Genomic DNA, 17,959 nt, shown 5'->3' with positions numbered 1-17,959 from the left:
CAGTCTTAGGGCAGACAGAATGACAGGCCTGGGGCAGACAGAATGACAGTCTTGGGGCAGACAGAATGACAGTCTTGGGGCAGACAGAATGACAGTCTTGGGGCAGACAGAATGACAGTCTTGGGGCAGACAGAATGACAGTCTTGGGGCAGACAGAATGACAGTCTTGGGGCAGACAGAATGACAGTCTTGGGGCAGACAGAATGACAGTCTTGGGGCAGACAGAATGACAGTCTTGGGGCAGACAGAATGACAGTCTTGGGGCAGACAGAATGACAGTCTTGGGGCAGACAGAATGACAGTCTTGGGGCAGACAGAATGACAGTCTTGGGGCAGACAGAATGACAGTCTTGGGGCAGACAGAATGACAGTCTTGGGGCAGACAGAATGACAGTCGTGGGGCAGACAGAATGACAGTCGTGGGGCAGACAGAATGACAGTCGTGGGGCAGACAGAATGACAGTCGTGGGGCAGACAGAATGACTAGTGGGGCAGACAGAATGACTAGTGGGGCAGACAGAACGACAGTCTTGGGGCAGACAGAACGACAGCCTTGGGGCAGACAGAACGACAGCCTTGGGGCAGACAGAACGACAGTCTTTGGGCAGACAGAACGACAGTCTTTGGGCAGACAGAACGACAGTCTTGGGGCAGACAGAACGACAGTCTTGGGGCAGACAGAACGACAGTCTTGGGGCAGACAGAACGACAGTCTTGGGGCAGACAGAACGACAGTCTTGGGGCAGACAGAACGACAGTCTTGGGGCAGACAGAACGACAGTCTTGGGGCAGACAGAACGACAGTCTTGGGGCAGACAGAACGGCAGTCTTGGGGCAGACAGAACGGCAGTCTTGGGGCAGACAGAACGACAGTCTTGGGGCAGACAGAACGACAGTCTTGGGGCAGACAGAACGACAGTCTTGGGGCAGACAGAACGACAGTCTTGGGGCAGACAGAACGACAGTCTTGGGGCAGACAGAACGACAGTCTTGGGGCAGACAGAACGACAGTCTTGGGGCAGACAGAACGACAGTCTTGGGGCAGACAGAACGGCAGTCTTGGGGCAGACAGAACGGCAGTCTTGGGGCAGACAGAACGACAGTCTTGGGGCAGACAGAACGACAGTCTTGGGGCAGACAGAACGACAGTCTTGGGGCAGACAGAACGACAGTCTTGGGGCAGACAGAACGACAGTCTTGGGGCAGACAGAACGACAGTCTTGGGGCAGACAGAACGACAGTCTTGGGGCAGACAGAACGACAGTCTTGGGGCAGACAGAACGACAGTCTTGGGGCAGACAGAACGACAGTCTTGGGGCAGACAGAACGACAGTCTTGGGGCAGACAGAACGACAGTCTTGGGGCAGACAGAACGACAGTCTTGGGGCAGACAGAACGACAGTCTTGGGGCAGACAGAACGACAGTCTTGGGGCAGACAGAACGACAGTCTTGGGGCAGACAGAACGACAGTCTTGGGGCAGACAGAACGACAGTCTTGGGGCAGACAGAACGACAGTCTTGGGGCAGACAGAACGACAGTCTTGGGGCAGACAGAACGACAGTCTTGGGGCAGACAGAACGACAGTCTTGGGGCAGACAGAACGACAGTCTTGGGGCAGACAGAACGACAGTCTTGGGGCAGACAGAACGACAGTCTTGGGGCAGACAGAACGACAGTCTTGGGGCAGACAGAACGACAGTCTTGGGGCAGACAGAACGACAGTCTTGGGGCAGACAGAACGACAGTCTTGGGGCAGACAGAACGACAGTCTTGGGGCAGACCGAACGACAGTCTTGGGGCAGACCGAACGACAGTCTTGGGGCAGACCGAACGACAGTCTTGGGGCAGACCGAACGACAGTCTTGGGGCAGACAGAACGACAGTCTTGGGGCAGACAGAACGACAGTCTTGGGGCAGACAGAACGACAGTCTTGGGGCAGACAGAACGACAGTCTTGGGGCAGACAGAACGACAGTCTTGGGGCAGACAGAACGACAGTCTTGGGGCAGACAGAACGACAGTCTTGGGGCAGACAGAACGACAGTCTTGGGGCAGACAGAACGACAGTCTTGGGGCAGACAGAACGACAGTCTTGGGGCAGACAGAACGACAGTCTTGGGGCAGACAGAACGACAGTCTTGGGGCAGACAGAACGACAGTCTTGGGGCAGACAGAACGACAGTCTTGGGGCAGACAGAACGACAGTCTTGGGGCAGACCGAACGACAGTCTTGGGGCAGACAGAACGACAGTCTTGGGGCAGACAGAACGACAGTCTTGGGGCAGACAGAACGACAGTCTTGGGGCAGACAGAACGACAGTCTTGGGGCAGACAGAATGACAGTATGGACAGGCTTGAGGCAGAGAGGACAAGATTGACAGGTTAGACAGGCTTTGCAGCACAGAGAAGGACAAGCTTGACAGGTTTGAAGCAGAGAGGACAGGGTGGAGAGACTGAGAGTGAGGGTAGAGGACAGGCTTGGGGGGCAGAGAGGACAGATGGAACATGTTTGGGACAGACAGGACAGGTTGGACAGACTAAGCAGGGGCCAGGCTTATACTAAGAGAAAGAAGTACAGGCCTGGCCTGGAGAACAGGCGGAGATATCCTGGCCAAGCGGACATGTTAATACTACGTGAGAGACAAAACCTTGAGCCGAAAGACTTGTTATATTAAGGTATTCGTGTGTCGAGCCGGCCTCACACTCACAATACCAAAGCGCTAGGCTGAGGAGAGAGGGGGAAAAAACCCGTAAAGAAAGAAGAAAGCAAACCGCCGAACGTCTTCTTACCCAACGGTTTTATCGGTGAACAGCGTGGCCCGTCCATGACGTCGGGTTTAAACGACGATCTCTGGAATAGAAGACGTCAAAACGAGATAAACAGCGACATGAACACAGCACAGCAGATATCGCGACGAACTAGCCACTGGCGAAGCGATGCGCGTCATGCGACGTAGCGGTCACGTGACGTGACGTCACAACGAGTTATAACGTACGAAGATCGGATATACGTTTTTGACGTAGAGGTTTAAACATTTGTCGTTTTAATGTTGTCATTCGTCCTGATTATATTTTAGGTCTGTCCATGCAAACGATGATACAAGGACGAACGCGAACAGTGCGTGGAACAAACTTTAATATAAGAAGTGCATTTAAAGAAATCCACCTCTGCCCACGATCCCCACATCCATTGGTTGAGATTGGAAAATAATTGCATTGAAAAAAAAAAGAGCAGTCGAACATTTTAAAAATAGATCGAGGCGGACCGAATGGGGACGATCACGTGGTCTGGAACCCCCTCCCTTCCTTCAAATACAGTAATAATTAATTAAACCGTTTTTCTTTTGCATCGATTAAACAATGAAATTTAAAACCAGATTGAAATTGATATTTTGGACAAATCGGAGGGATCATAAAAGGATTATGGTCAAGGACGTCAAATCATTCGTCAAAAGTTTTTCAGCTGATATTTGAATCTCTCAGGCCAAGTTGAGCCTGATCAATCTTCCTCTTCGCCTTCTTCTTCTTCCTAATATTGTTATTCTTGTTATTCCAGAAGACCAGAGAATGCCTGTTGGAGGTTTTTCAAAGCTATCCCATAATTCCGTGCGCGCTGCCATTTTGGTTGTATTCATTTCCCTGGCAACGACAGCATCAGTCGCTGAACAATCTAGCACGTTTATCTTGTTATTCTCACTTACAGCAATGGAAGGCTTGTGGCGGACACGAAAGCACACTGGCGTGAGGGCATCATTCCACGCACCAAGTGGGCGGCGGCCACGCCCGAGGGGTAGGCGTGGCCGCGGGATATACACCGGGCGCACAGCCCGGAGCGCGCCAGTGCTACAGTTGAGCTCGTTTAATAAAGACTCTGAAACTCACCGCGTTGTCCGCTTCCTTCTTGTTGTACAAGCAAGCGCGCGTAGCACCACGCTTCATTGGTGACTCTGACGTTCTGGTCAGCCGTCGCTGACCACCCGAATACGCCATCGCAATGGCAAACAACGCGGTCCAAATGAAACTCCCCGAGTTCTGGGAGACGCAAGCCGCGGTCTGGTTCCTGCAGGCAGAAGCCCAGTTCCGACTTCGAGGCATCACGGTGGACGAGACCATGTACTGCCACGTGGTCGCTTCCCTCGGGCCCGGCACGGCCGCCCGCGTCCTGTCGGTCCTGAGGAACCCACCGGCCGAAGGCAGGTACGAGGCGATCAAGCGTCTCCTCCTCGCCACGTTCGGCCTCACAGTGGACGCACCGGCCGACCGCCTCCTGGACCTCCCCGAACTCGGTGACACGCGACCGTCGGTCCGCATGCACCATATGCTGTCACTGATGGGCGACGAAACCCCGAACGCTCTTTTCCGGGCGTTATTTCGACGCCAGCTGCCGGCACGAGTCCGCCTCGCGTTGGCCGGTTCTGTGACGACGGAACCCCGAGTGCTCGCTGCCGAGGCCGACAGGTTCTTTGCGGCTTTGGACGCGCAGGCGAGTTTTGGCGCGGCCGCCGCGCATCCCGAGGCTGACCCTGATGCCGATGCACCACACCTCGGGGATCCCGAGGCTGACGCACGCCGCGTGGCCGCCGCCACGCCCACCACCACCGCGAAAACCGCGGCCTCCGCCTTCGCCGCAAACGTGGTGCCATTTCCACGCCAGGTTTGGCCACAAGGCGAGGACTTGTTGCCCGCCGTGCTCCTTCGGCAAGTCGGGAAACTACAAAGCCGGTGCTCGGTAGCGGCCCTGAGCGTCGGCCATTCCGGCAGCCTTCTTTTTATAATGGACACCTTGTCCGGGCGCCGTTTCCTATGCGATACGGGGGCACAGGTGAGCGTTATCCCTGCCTCTACATCCGACTAGCACACCGCGGGCCGGGGCCCCGCGTTGCTTGCCGCGAACGGAACACCCATATGCACATTCGGGAAGCGCTGCCTCTCCCTGTGGTTCGGAAGGCAACGCTTCGAGTGGACGTTCGTAACCGCTAGTGTCCCCATGGCACTACTCGGTGCGGACTTCCTCTGTGCACACGGGTTGTTGGGAGATGTGAAGAACAGACGTCTCGTCCAGGCTGAAACGTTCAGCTCGCTTGCTTGCGCGCTGAGCAGCTCGTTTAGTGGCTCACCGAGCGGCTTGCTGAGCGGTTCGGTCCCGGCGAGGTTAGTTTGTATGCTTCCGGCAGCGGACGACTTCACCCGCCTCCTCGCCAGCTTCCCGGCCCTTACGCGGCCCACCTTCTCGGCGGGGGCCGTCAAGCACGGGGTGGAACACCACATCCCCACCGCCGGGCCACCGGTCTACGCCAGGGCACGCCGCCTCGAGCCGACGAAGCTCATGGTGGCTAAAGCGGAGTTCACTACGCTGGAGCTGCTCGGCATCGTGCGGCGCTCCGAGAGTGCTTGGGCGTCGCCGCTTCACATCGTGCCAAAGCCCGGCGGGGGATGGCGACCGTGCGGGGACTACCGGCGCCTCAATGACGCCACCACCCCCGACCGCTACCCCGTCCCCCACATCCAGGACTTCTCCGCCCGGTTGGCGGGCATGTCCTTCTTTTCGAAGGTGGACCTCATACGCGGCTACCATCAGGTCCCCGCCAGGCCGGAGGACATCCCGAAGACGGCGGTCATCACGCCGTTCGGACTGTTCGAATTTCTTCGGATGCCCTTCGGTTTGAAGAATGCGGCTCAGGCGTTCCAGCGACTCATGGACAGCGTCTTGCGCGACTTGGATTTTGTGTACGTATACCTGGACGACATCCTCGTCGCCAGCGCCTCCCGCGAAGAGCACCTTCACCATCTCCGCACGCTCTTCGAACGTCTGGGCCAGCATGGCCTCATCGTGAACCCCGCCAAGTGCCGGTTCGGCATCGCCGACATCGATTTTTTGGGACACCGCGTCACCAGGCACGGGGCCATCCCCCTACCGGCCAAGGTGGAGGCGCTGAAGGGGTTTCCGCGCCCCTGCACGATCAAGGGGCTCCAGGAGTTCCTGGGCATGGTAAACTTTTACCATCGGTTCCTGCCCCGCATCGCCCAGCTCCTGCGCCCCTTGCACGAGGCCCTCCGAGGAAAGCCGGGCAAAGGTGACGTTACCTGGACCGAGCAGATGGACGCGGCGTTCGCAGGCGCGAAGCTTGCCTTGGCTAACGCCACCATGCTCGCGCACCCGGCGCCCGATGCACCGATCGCCCTCACCACCGACGCCTCGGACTACGCGGTGGGCGCGGTGCACGAGCAATGGGTGCGTGGTGCTTGGCAACCGCTGGCGTTCTTCAGCCGGCAACTTCGCCCGCCCGAACGCCGCTATAGTACCTTCGACCGCGAGTTGCTCGGGCTTCACCTGGCAGTCAGGCACTTCCGCCATCTGCTCGAGGGCCGTGCGTTCACGGCCTTCGTCGACCACAAGCCACTGGTCTTCGCGATGGGCAAGGTCGCCGAGCCGTGGTCGGCCCGGCAGCAGCGTCACCTCTCGGCCGTGTCCGAGTACACAATGGACATCCGGCATGTCGCGGGGAAGGACAACCCGGTGGCGGATTGCCTTTCCCGGTCCGTCGCCCACGCAGTGCACCTTGGCATCGACTATGCCCGGATGGTGGCGGACCAGGCCGCCGACCCCGGCGTCCAGGCCTTGCGGACCGCCGTCATGGGCCTCCGCGTCACCGAGGTGCCATTCGATGGCGCGGCCCTCTTGTGTGACGTCTCCCTCGGGCGGCCTCGCCCCATCGTGTCCGCGGGCTGGCAGCGCCAGGTGTTTGACGCCATCCACGGCCTGTCCCACCCGGGCACGAAGGCCTCCCAGAGGTTGGTCGCCGACAAGTTTGTCTGGCATGGCCTCCGGAAGGCCGTCCGCGGCTGGACCAGGACATGCCTCGCGTGCCAGCGCGCGAAGGTGCACCGGCACACCCAGGCCCCATTGGCCCCGTTCACTGTGCCGGAACGAAGGTTCGACCACGTACACGTGGACCTGGTGGGACCTCTGCCCCCCTTGCGGGGTTTCACCCATGTCCTGACAATGGTGGACCGCACCACCCGGTGGCCGGAGGCCGTGCCTTTGGCGGCGACGACGGCGGCGGACGTCGCACCGGCGTTCATCGCCACCTGGGTCGCCCGGTTCGGCGCCCCCTCAGACATATCGTCCGACCGCGGCCCCCAGTTCACCTCGGAGCTCTGGGGGGCGGCCGCGCGGGGGCTCGGGGTCCAGCTGCACCGAACCACGGCCTACCACCCCCAGGCCAACGGCCTGTGCGAGCGGTTCCACTGCTCGTTGAAGGCCACGCTCCGGGCCACCCTCCGCGACGGCGGCTGGGTCGACAGGCTCCCCTGGGTCCTGCTGGGCCTCCGGACGGCGCCCAAGGACGACCTGCGCGCATCCGCGGCGGAGTTGGTCTTTGGACAACCGCTGCGGGTGCCGGGCGAGTTCCTCCCCGACCCCACGGCACCATGGTCTGCGGCGCAGGAGCGCTCCGTGCTGCAGGAGACAGCCCTGAGAGGTTCACCCCAGTGCCGACGGCGCACCACGGGCACTCGCCTATGCACGTCACCCCGGAGCTTCGCACCGCGGAGTACGTCTTCGTCCGGCACGACGCCCACCGGACACCACTGCGGCCCCCGTACGACGGGCCTTTCTGCGTGCTGGAGACCGAGGCGAAACACTTCACCTTGGACATCGGCGGTACTCCCGACCGCGTCTCGGTGGATCGCCTCAAACCGGCCCACCTCGACGTGGACCACCCACCGCCGGTGGCTCGGCCACCGCGTTGGGGCCGCCTCCCTGCGGGCGGACCCCCGGCACCGCCCAGGCCCACCGGCACGCCACCCCCCGGTCCTGCACCCATCCCGGGCGCATCCGGAGGCATCCTAGCTGGCATCCCTGCACCCCGGACGCCGCCGGTCGCCAGAGGGCGCTTCGGCCGGGTCATTCGTTTACCCCGCAAACTGGCCCTCCAGGTGCACGGGAATTCTGGGGGGGCGCGTGTGGCGGACACGAAAGCTCACTGGCGTGAGGGCATCATTCCACGCACCAAGTGGGCAGCGGCCTCGCCAGAGGGGTAGGCGTGGCCGCGGGATATACACCGGGCGCGCAGCCCGGAGCGCGCCAGTGCTACAGTTGAGCTCGTTTAATAAAGACTCTTAAACTCACCGCGTTGTCCGCTTCCTTCTTGTTGTACAAGCAAGCGCGCGTAGCACCGCGCTTCAGGCTGATTATTTTGGCCTTGTTTACCTTTTCTCGCTTGTTTAGCTTGCCAACCAATATGGCGCCCACGCACTGCATCATGGGCACCGAAACTCCTCTATAAGCCATGAGAGTGACTGACGGTCTATCGTGCACTCAATGTCAGAGTCTATCTTACACTTCCGTTGGTCACATCTGGGGAATTCAAAATTGCAGTGCCAACCAGCGAAGCATTATTCAATAATAATATATATGGATGTTGGCACAAGCAAAAAGTGTCACAACACACTGAAATCTGAAGAAAAAAATCCAATTTTTCCCCATTGACATGTGCGTAACCCAAGGAGGAAGTACAATGGGCTTGCCTCCTCGACCAATCACAAGGCCAGGATTGAGTGACATCACATTCAGTTTTGTTTCACCTGCACCAAGATGTGTTTAAAATTTGTCCTGCAACAGTAAACGTCATAGTCCGCGCTAGTGTTAGCCAGGATGTTATTCCCCAACTGTTTGGTCCATCACATAGCCGGTGCGTGTCTGGAGATTCCGCTCTGTGCCCACCTCCTCTCCTCCTTAAATAATTAAGCAAACACTCATCGAGGGTGCAATCCCCGATCAGGTAAACCACCTCATCTTCAGGTAAACGGTACTTAGATGACGGGGGATCCTGGGAGATCTGGTAGACTGATAGCCTGCCGGACAGCAGAGTTATCCGCGACCGGTGACCTCAAAACCGGAGGTTGAGTAGATCCCAAGGAGTAGCCCCCTCATGGTGAACTTTATCCCTGGTGCTGTAACAATGATACGTGTGTGTTTGTGTTTGTGCATGCGCGTGTAAGTTGTTATTGCCTCCTATCTCCACACATGGGTGTGTTTCAGGTTATGGAATGGAATGGAGACCTACCAGGTTTCAAAGTATCCACCTCCGGTGTGTGTGTGTGTGTGTGTGTGTGTGTGTGTGTGTGTGTGTCCAACTTAAAATCGGAAATGGTATTTTACCCCATGAAATTCTGTGCCTTTGGACAATGGGTATACGCCATAACCGCCAATGGTCATTGGGTACATGTACAGAGGATAGAGCTCAGAGCTCAGCTGTGTAAGGGAAGTTGTAGTGTTCCTTATGCAGTCGTGGCTGCTGGTTGCATCACTTTCTGCAAGCGCAGCTGTGGTGTGTGTGTGCTTTCATGAAGCAAACCATATTATCTTTGCTAACCCCGCATTCTCCCCTCATCTTTATCTCTTTTTTTTCTCTCTCTCCCCCCCCCCCCCCCCCCCCCCCGCCCTCTCTGTCTCTCCCCGTCCATATCCCTCCCTCCCTAATCCGGCAGCTAAGCTAAATATAGCATAACAATTGTGCATTTTGTGAGGAAAGCACCAAATTTGGCACACTAGTAGACTATCATATTATGAAAAGATCTGCATGTTGGGCCATCTCAGATTCAGAGATTTGATTTTTGCAAGATTTGCAGATTTTGCAGTTTTGCAAGATTTGCAGATTTTGCAGATTTGCAAGCTGAGATTGCAACGCCAGGGACGGCCGACTCCTTCCTGCGAGCTGCCCACGTCACCCGCACAAGAAGAGCTCATCAAATCACTGCAGCGGCACTGCACATCCTGCAACACCGTGCGTATGAACGCCACTGTATGACATATGCTGATGATGCAGGAGACCTGCCTGAGTTCGAAGACTGGTGTCACCAGAGAGGAGAAGACATTCCCAACTTTCAGTACTGGGCCACTGTGCTGGAACTAGAGATGTTGGTACTGGTCTACGTGCGTTCTCTGCGGCAGGCTTCATTCACGATGTACCTTGATGCCCTGACGGAACTGGTCCCATGGTTCCATGCCTTAGACCACACACACTATGCCAGGTGGGTCCCTGTTCACCTGAGGGACATGGTTGCACTCCCAATGAAGCACCCAGATGTAGCCAGAGAATTCAGGGCTGGCAACTTCACTGTACAGAAGACGAAGAAGGTGTTCTCTTCGATCCCAATCGACCAGGCGCATGAACAGAATAACGCCTGCATCAAAGGAGATGGCTTGAGCAGTCGGCCTCACTGACAACCCAAGTGCCCTGCGGCGTTGGATGATTGCAGGGCCAGAAGTTGCCAGGGCCATAGAAGAGTTCCAAGATGGCCATCAACACTGGGGGAGGCGAGAGGACACACGTCATCACGACCAGACACCAAGTGTGTAGACCTCTTTCGCCAAGGATGTCCGCACCCTTGTCAGCGTCATAGAAGAGCTTGGCAACCCCTTTGAGGAAGAGAGCATGGATCTGGTTGTCCTTGACACAAAGGAAATTGCAGGTCCTGCTGCAGTTGAGACTGTCAGGAATGTGAAGAAGATTGGCCAAGAGCAGTTCCAGGCTTTCACCAGAGAATGCCTGGTGGAAAGGACCAAGCCAATTGATGATGCAATTCGTCAGAACAAGCTGAAGGTGTCATTTTGGAAAATGGCTGCCACAGCCATCAGGGGCTGAATTTGAGATGGCCCAATATCCAAATCTGTTCATAATAGGATAGTTTACTAGTGTGCCAAATTTGGTGCTTTCCTCACAAAATGCACAATTGTTATGCTAAGTTGCCTCACTACCTCCCCCATCCTCTCATCATCCTCCCATCAGTTATGGAATTGGGGTTTACCACGAGGGGGACTTCAGACGACTCCCGAACGCCGGCCCTGCAGGCCCGCACCCTGGATAAGTCCGCGGCCCGTCGGGTTGGAAAACAACGACGGACACTGATTGATACCGCCAAGCCTGGCAGGGTCCTCACTCTTTTACAAACATGTTACCCTTTCCGGTGGGTTGGCGATGCTAATTGGGACATGTACCCTCAGTGCATACTTGTCTATTTATTCCGGTACGGCCGAGCTGAACCGTCAAGTATGACCGGCTAAGTTACAGAACCAATATGTGGGGCACAACTCCCGGCTATCCACTACGTACACACCGTGTCGGATCAATGGAAGAAAGGATGAGAACAAAGCAGATGGAAAATGCATAACGAGAGAAAGATTGCTGGAATGAACCCATTGTGGATTGAAAGAACAAACCGATTGTGGATTTTAAAAAAAACAGATTGTAGATTGAGAGAACGAACCAATTGGTAATTGTTGGACTGAACGAGATAGTTGGAACTGGGGAGACATCACACCAGGAATACATAGACTATTCCAACAACACCGCATGTCCCCATTCCTGGAACCCTTAGACAAGGGGCAAATGTCTACCTTACACAGACTAAAAAGGTCTTACACAGACTAAGAAAATCTTGGGAATCTGAAAGGTGTATGTGAATGCGCTTCCCTGGGGGTACATTTTTCAAAACCACTATATATATATATATATATATATATATATATATATATATATATATATATATATATATATATATATATATATATATATATATATATATATACACTACCGGTCAAAAGTTTGAGAACACCTCAAGTTTTTTCAGTTTTTGTTGAAATTTACGCAGTTTATTGTCTCAATGTACTCTGAAATTAAGCATAGAACAAATAAGCAATTGGAGATTTAAAAAAAAGAAATCAAAGAATCATTTTGTTTAACAAAATTTAATTTAAATTTTTGACTCAGCAAAGTAGCCACCTTTTGCAGGTACAACCACCGAACACACTCGTGGCATTCTTTCTACAATGGAAATCAAATATTGTTCGGGAAGTTCTTCCCAACACTGTTGCAGAAGTTCCCACAAATGTGTTGCACTTGTAGGTTGCTTTGCTTTCACCCTTCTGTCCAATTCATCCCAAACCAGTTCGATGGGGTTTAGGTCTGGAGACTGTGCTGGTAGGGCGGGCCATACTTTTTTTTTTTGTAAATCAATCGAGAGTGGTGTTCATATTACGTATTTTGGTGTGTAGAACACAAATCTGAGGTTTTAAAAAATTCTGATAACCCTAACCTACATCAATTTGCAGTTGATTATTATTAAATTTTTGATTATTTTGCTGTTCTTCTGGAAAAAAAAGAGACGTTTTTTATTTTGAAGTTAGGGCTTTTATTTTGGTAACTTCCTGTTGGGACGGCAGTTGTAGCCATCTTGTTGCTGAAAGCTCGATGTTGAGGAGGTTGGCAATCCTTATCCATCCGTCTTCTCTTCTCTTCTTATGGCATTGCCAGTAAGTACGTTTTTGATTAGGAACCTGAGGAACAAATAGAAAATAATTTTAGATGTAAATTACCTTGTTTTATATTATATTTGTTAATTGATTTGTGTACTTACCTATTGCTAGCCTGAGTTACATGTGAAGGAAAATAGTGACCTGTGAAGTGAATATTTTGGCGGTTTTCTGTAATACCTGTGTAATACCTTAATATCTGTCTGTAGTGGATACTTACCTGTGTATTATTGTTTTCATTTCAGTGTGAACTACTAAAAATGGCTCAAGTCAGAACAAGGATGAAATCAAGTTCTCATTTAAGTAATCTTGTTGGCACTGGGCAGGAGCTGTTGGTGTCTGAACTGCCAACTGTGAGGGATATCCTGAGGTATGGCATCTACTTGAGGGAGCAAAGTGAAGATGACAGGAGGAACTACCCAGTGGACCAGCTCGTGTCTGACATCTACCCTGGTCTGATTTGTCAGTGGAGCAAAGCTAATGCTCTTTTCAAGCCTCCTGTTATCAATGAAAAGGTGACCATCATGTCCAAGCTCAAGGAGGTCTGGAATCAGGCAGTGAACTTTTCTCTTGGGAAGGGCAAACTTGATGCCAAAGAGAGGGTCATTGTCAAGTTAGACAAGTTATTTGATATTTTGACTTGCAAGTGTCAGATTACCAGTTGTGAGGGGGGAGGCTGTGAGGCCGGTGAGGGCTGTGTGATCCAAGCCCACATTAACTGTTCCTGCAGCAGAGAGAAAATGATTCCTGTGAAAGATCTTGCCTACATCAAGGGACAGAAAGAGAAGGTTGGAAGTAAAGGACCCCACCAAATGGGGAGCCCTGATCTGCCAGAGCACAAGAGACAGGTGAGGACATTGGAAAGGCAGGAAAAGAAAAAGAATGCAGAGAAAAGGAGAAGGAGCAAGGAGGAAAATGCTGCAGCAGCAGAGAAGGCAGCCAGGAAGGATGTTGAGAGATTTTTGTCAGATGGTGATGAGGATCTGGAATTGGAGAGAAGTGGTGCTGAAGATGAGTTTGTCACTGAACTTGAGCTCTTCCCTGAAACTGACACTGAGCCTGCAGCTTCAGCAAAGGTCCAGAAAAACTATGATGAGATTCCAAACATTGCCCTTGCTAGTGTAAGGTATGGCATAGGGCTGAGGCCAACTGCAGCGATAGCAACTGCAGCTCTGATTGATGCAGGAATCATCACAGAAGACAATACAAGTAAAGTGATTGATAAGAACAAGGTCAATAGAGCACAGGAGAAGTTGATGACAGAGCTGGGGGAAGAGTTTGATGAGAAGTGCAGGGAGGAGGGGGGGGATCTCCTGCATCCTCTTTGATGGGCGGATTGACCTGACCAATGTGATGATGGAAGCTGAGGGCAGTGACCAATCTTTTCCTGCAAAGATCAAGGAAGAACACTATAGTGTTGTTAGTGAGCCTGGTAGCTACTATCTGTTCCACTTTACCCCAGAGAAAGCAACTAAAGAGGAGTCACATGTGGAGCAGATTGCTAAGGTCCTGTTTGCCTGGCTGAAAGAGAGGGGTTTTGATAAGACCTTGTGGGCCATTGGAGGAGACTCAACAAATGTCAACACTGGTGTGAAAGCTGGAGTAATGCGGAAGCTGGAGCTGCACCTGGGGAGAAAGCTGGTCTGGTTGGTGTGCAACCTGCACACTGGTGAACTTCCCATGCGCCATCTCATTGTTCACCTTGATGGCCCTACTCTGTCAGACAACACATTTTCCGGGCCAACAGGAAAGCTCCTTGCTTCTGCTACAGACTTGGATATCAATCCAAACTTCACCCGGATCTTTGTTGGCCCTCCACTGATCAAGCTGTCTGACAAGGCCATTGAAGATCTCTCAACTGATCAACACTATGGCTATAAAATTGTCTGTGCAATCAGGGATGGAGTGCTTCCAGCAAGGCTGGCTCTAGTGGAGGTTGGACCAGTAAACCACAGCCGCTGGCTCACCACAGCGAACAGACTTCTCAGGCTCTGGGTGTCAAAGCATGGACTGAAAGGAAAGAACCGGAAGAATCTGCAATTCATTGTGGAATTCATCATTGGAGTGTATTATCCATGTTGGTTAAACGTGAAAGTCAAGCACTCCTGGATCGAAGGGCCTAGGCGCATCTTGTTTCAGCTGGACTGCCTCAAGTCCCAGAGGAAGGAGGTGCTGGACCTTGTGATGCCGACTGTGAGAAGATCTGCTTGGTATGCCCACAGTGAAGCCGTCCTCCAAACACTGCTGTGCTCTGAGGATCAGAAGGAGAGGACTGAGGGGGTGGAGAGAATCCTGGCCATCAGGGGGAGGGGGACCCAGACACTCAGCTGGGGGACTCCTCTGTCAGGACCAGAAAGACACCTGACATCAACTGTGATGCTTCCAGCATTGGTAACTTGATCAGCTGGTCAGAAGGTGTGTCAGAGCCACCTCTCACCTGCTCCCTAAGCACCTCGGAGGTGAAGAACTTCATCAACACCCCCATGGAGGTGCTCAACTGGCCTTATCACACACAAAGCATTGAGAGGGTTGTTAAAATGGTGACTGAGGCTTCTGCTAAGTACTTCTCACAGGAAAAGAGGGATGGAGGCATCAGGGCTCAGGAGACCAGCAGGAGGCTGATGTCCAAGAATGAGTCAAAGCAGGACTTGTGCAACCTGGTAAAGTTCAAGAAGTAAGGAGATTGATCTTTGTAATTGTAACCAGTGATATCCATGCATTTCACCTGTTAATAAATATGTACATGTAGCTGTTCCCGCTGAATGTACACAATCGCCTTGCACCTGCCAGGACGCGGCCAGGGCGCGATCGCCATGCCGGGCTCGTCCGGACGGGCCCAGACGCACCTCTCCTGGGCATGCCCGGACTCGCTGTTCCCGGGCACGCCCGAACCTCCCGGGCACGCCCGGTCTCGTCTTTCCCGGGCATGTCCGCTCTCACCTTTCCAGGGCTCGCACAGAGCGCCCGGGCACGCCCAGCCTCGACTTGCCAGGCCGCGTCCAGGATGCCCGGCATGTCCAGACTCGCCTTTCCAGGGCTCGCCTAGAGCGTCCGGGCATGCCCGCTCTCGCCTTTCCAGGGCTCGCCCAGAGCGCTCAGGCACGCCCAGCCTCGACTTGCCAGGCCGCGTCCAGGACGCCCGGGCATGTCCAGACTCGCCTTTCCAGGACTCGCCCTTGACACCCGGGCATGCCCGGTCTCGGTTTTCCCGGGCAAATGCCCCGGCATAAATGTGTATATATATTGCTGCCCGATAAACGGGCTTGTCAGAATACCTGAGCTGTTTTGTTTCAATAAAGCAACTTGGACGAATTCCGTCTTTGGTCACGTCAATTCTTTCGACTCGCGTTGGAGCGCAGCTCCTTCACTGGTGACCTACCGACATGGACACGGCAGTGACTCTTAAACTGCCTACCTTCTGGGAGGCCCACGCGGCTGTTTGGTTCGCCCAGGCGGACTCCCAGTTCGCCCTGCGAGGCATCACCGCAGACGACACCCGCTTCCACCACGTCGTGGCAGCGCTCGGTTCCGCCACCGCGGCCTGCGCCCTGAGCCTCCTCGAGCACCCGCCGGCTGCTGACAAGTATGACGCGCTGAAGATGCTCCTCCTCGACGCTTTTGCCCTCTCACCGGCGGCACGCGCACGGCGCCTGCTCGACCTGCCCGAGCTCGGCGACACGCGCCCGTCCGAGCGCATGGACTATATGCTCTCGTTGCTCGGTGAGAACTCTCCGGATTTTCTGTTCCGCGAGCTGTTCCTTCGCCAGCTGCCTCACCCGGTACGCCTCGCCCTGGCTGGCACATCGATCACCGATCCCCGCGCCCTCACCAGGGAAGCTGATAAGATATCCTCGGCGGGCCAACACATCGGCGCGGCTACCTGGAGCCTGCCGCCGTCCAAGGCGACGCCCACGACGCCCGAGCGCCCTGCGCAGTTGGAGGCCGAACTGCCGGTGCAACTGGCGGCCGCCACGCCACGCCGACCGCTTCCGACACGACGGCTGGGGCCTCCACCTGACCAGGCGTGGTGTTATTACCACGCCAGGTTCGGACACAAGGCTCGGACGTGCCGACTCCCGTGCACTTTCGGCAAGTCGGGAAACGGCCGGGCCGGCGTTCATTCCCAGCCATGAGTGCCGGCCACTCGGGCAATTTGCTTTTTATTCGGGACAAAGCGTCCGGGCGGTGTTTCCTTTGTGACACCGGCGCCCAACTGAGCGTCATACCCGCCTCCGAGCAGGACAGGCGGGACGCCGTTTGCGGCCCCTCTTTGGTCGCTGCTAATGGCTCGGCCATACGCACTTTCGGCCCGCACGACGTCACCCTCTGCTTCGGCAGCCAGCGCTTTCAGTGGACCTTTGTCACCGCCTGCGTCCCCATGGCTTTGCTGGGCGCCGACTTCCTCTGCGCGCACGGGCTGCTGGTCGACGTCAAACGACGTCGCCTTGTCAACGCCGAGACCTTCAGCTCCCTGGCGTGCACAATGAGCAGCTCCGCGCCGACCGAACTGGCGTGTGCCCTCCCGATGGCGAACGAGTTCGCTCGCCTGCTCGCGGAATTCCCGGCCCTCACGCGGCCGACGTTTTCGGCCGTCGCAGTGCGGCATGGGATCGAGCACCACACACCCACTACGGGCCCGCCGGTCTACGCCAGGGCCCGCCGCCTCGACCCGGCCAAGCTCGCCGTGGCAAAGGCCGAGTTCGACGCATTGGAGCACCTCGGCATTGTGCGGTGCTCCAATAGCGCGTGGGCCTCACCACTGCACATCGTGCCAAAGCCGGGGGGCAGATGGCGCCCGTGTGGCGACTACCACCGCCTCAATGACGCTACCACCCCCGACAGGTACCCGATCCCGCACATCCAGGACTTTTCCGCCCATTTGGCGGGACGGGTCATATTTTCCAAAATTGACCTGACACGGGGATACCACCAGGTACCTGTCCGGGCGGCCGACGTCCCGAAGACGGCCGTCATCACGCCATTCGGCCTGTTCGAATTTTTGAGGATGCCGTTTGGCCTCAAGAACGCGGCCCAGGCGTTCCAGCGCTTAATGGACGGCGTGCTGCGCGACCTGCCATTTCTTTTCGTCTATCTGGACGACATCCTCGTCGCCAGCACGTCCCGCGCCGAGCACCTCTTCCACCTCCGAACACTGTTCGGTCGCCTCAGCGAGCACGGCTTAATTGTCAACCCGGCCAAATGCCACTTCGGCACGACGACCGTTGACTTTTTGGGCCACCGCATCACCAAGACCGGGGCCGTGCCGCTGCCGACCAAGGTCGAGGCCATCACCACGTTCCCGCGTCCCCGTTCCATCAAGGCCCTACAAGAGTTCCTCGGCATGGTGAATTTTTATCACCGATTCGTGCCCCGCGCTGCTCAGCTCATGCGGCCCCTTTACGAGGCCCTCCGGGGCAAGCCGGCCAAGCATGACATCGTTTGGTCCGCAGCCATGGACGCGGCCTTCGCGAGCGCAAAACGGGCCCTCGCCGACGCGACGCTGCTGGCTCACACGGTGCTCAACGCGCCCATCGCCCTCACTACGGACGCCTCCAACTACGCGGTGGGCGCCGTCCATGAACAATGGGTGGACGGGGTTTGGCAGCCACTCGCTTTTTTCAGCCGGCAACTCTGGCCGAAC

The 17,959-nt window shown here is 55.4% G+C and overlaps 1 protein-coding gene across 25 annotated transcripts in view; it reads right to left on the bottom strand.

Annotated features, from left to right (window-relative positions):
- The window catches only part of LOC137420979 (uncharacterized), a 136,910-nt gene extending 133,937 nt beyond the window's left edge, over positions 1 to 2,973 (bottom strand). For 15 of the 25 annotated variants that reach the window (XM_068106550.2, XM_068106555.2, XM_068106551.2 and 12 more), the window contains exon 1: positions 2,793 to 2,968. In XM_068106550.2, the coding sequence (XP_067962651.1) occupies positions 2,793 to 2,829 (37 nt within the window). In that variant the 5' untranslated portion in view covers positions 2,830 to 2,968. Of the gene's footprint in view, positions 1 to 2,792 lie in introns of all 25 variants that reach the window. The other 10 variants (XM_068106553.2, XM_078772113.1, XM_078772107.1 and 7 more) reach the window with 3 other exon arrangements.
- Between the last annotated feature and the right edge of the window lie 14,986 nt (positions 2,974 to 17,959).

This window comes from Myxine glutinosa, chromosome 2 (assembly GCF_964187855.1).
Source record: "Myxine glutinosa chromosome 2, kmMyxGlut1.1, whole genome shotgun sequence".
Classification (NCBI taxonomy): Eukaryota; Metazoa; Chordata; class Myxini; order Myxiniformes; family Myxinidae; genus Myxine; species Myxine glutinosa.
The sequence above is the reverse complement of the archived record's forward strand: the minus strand, read 5'-3'. Positions and strand labels throughout refer to the sequence as shown.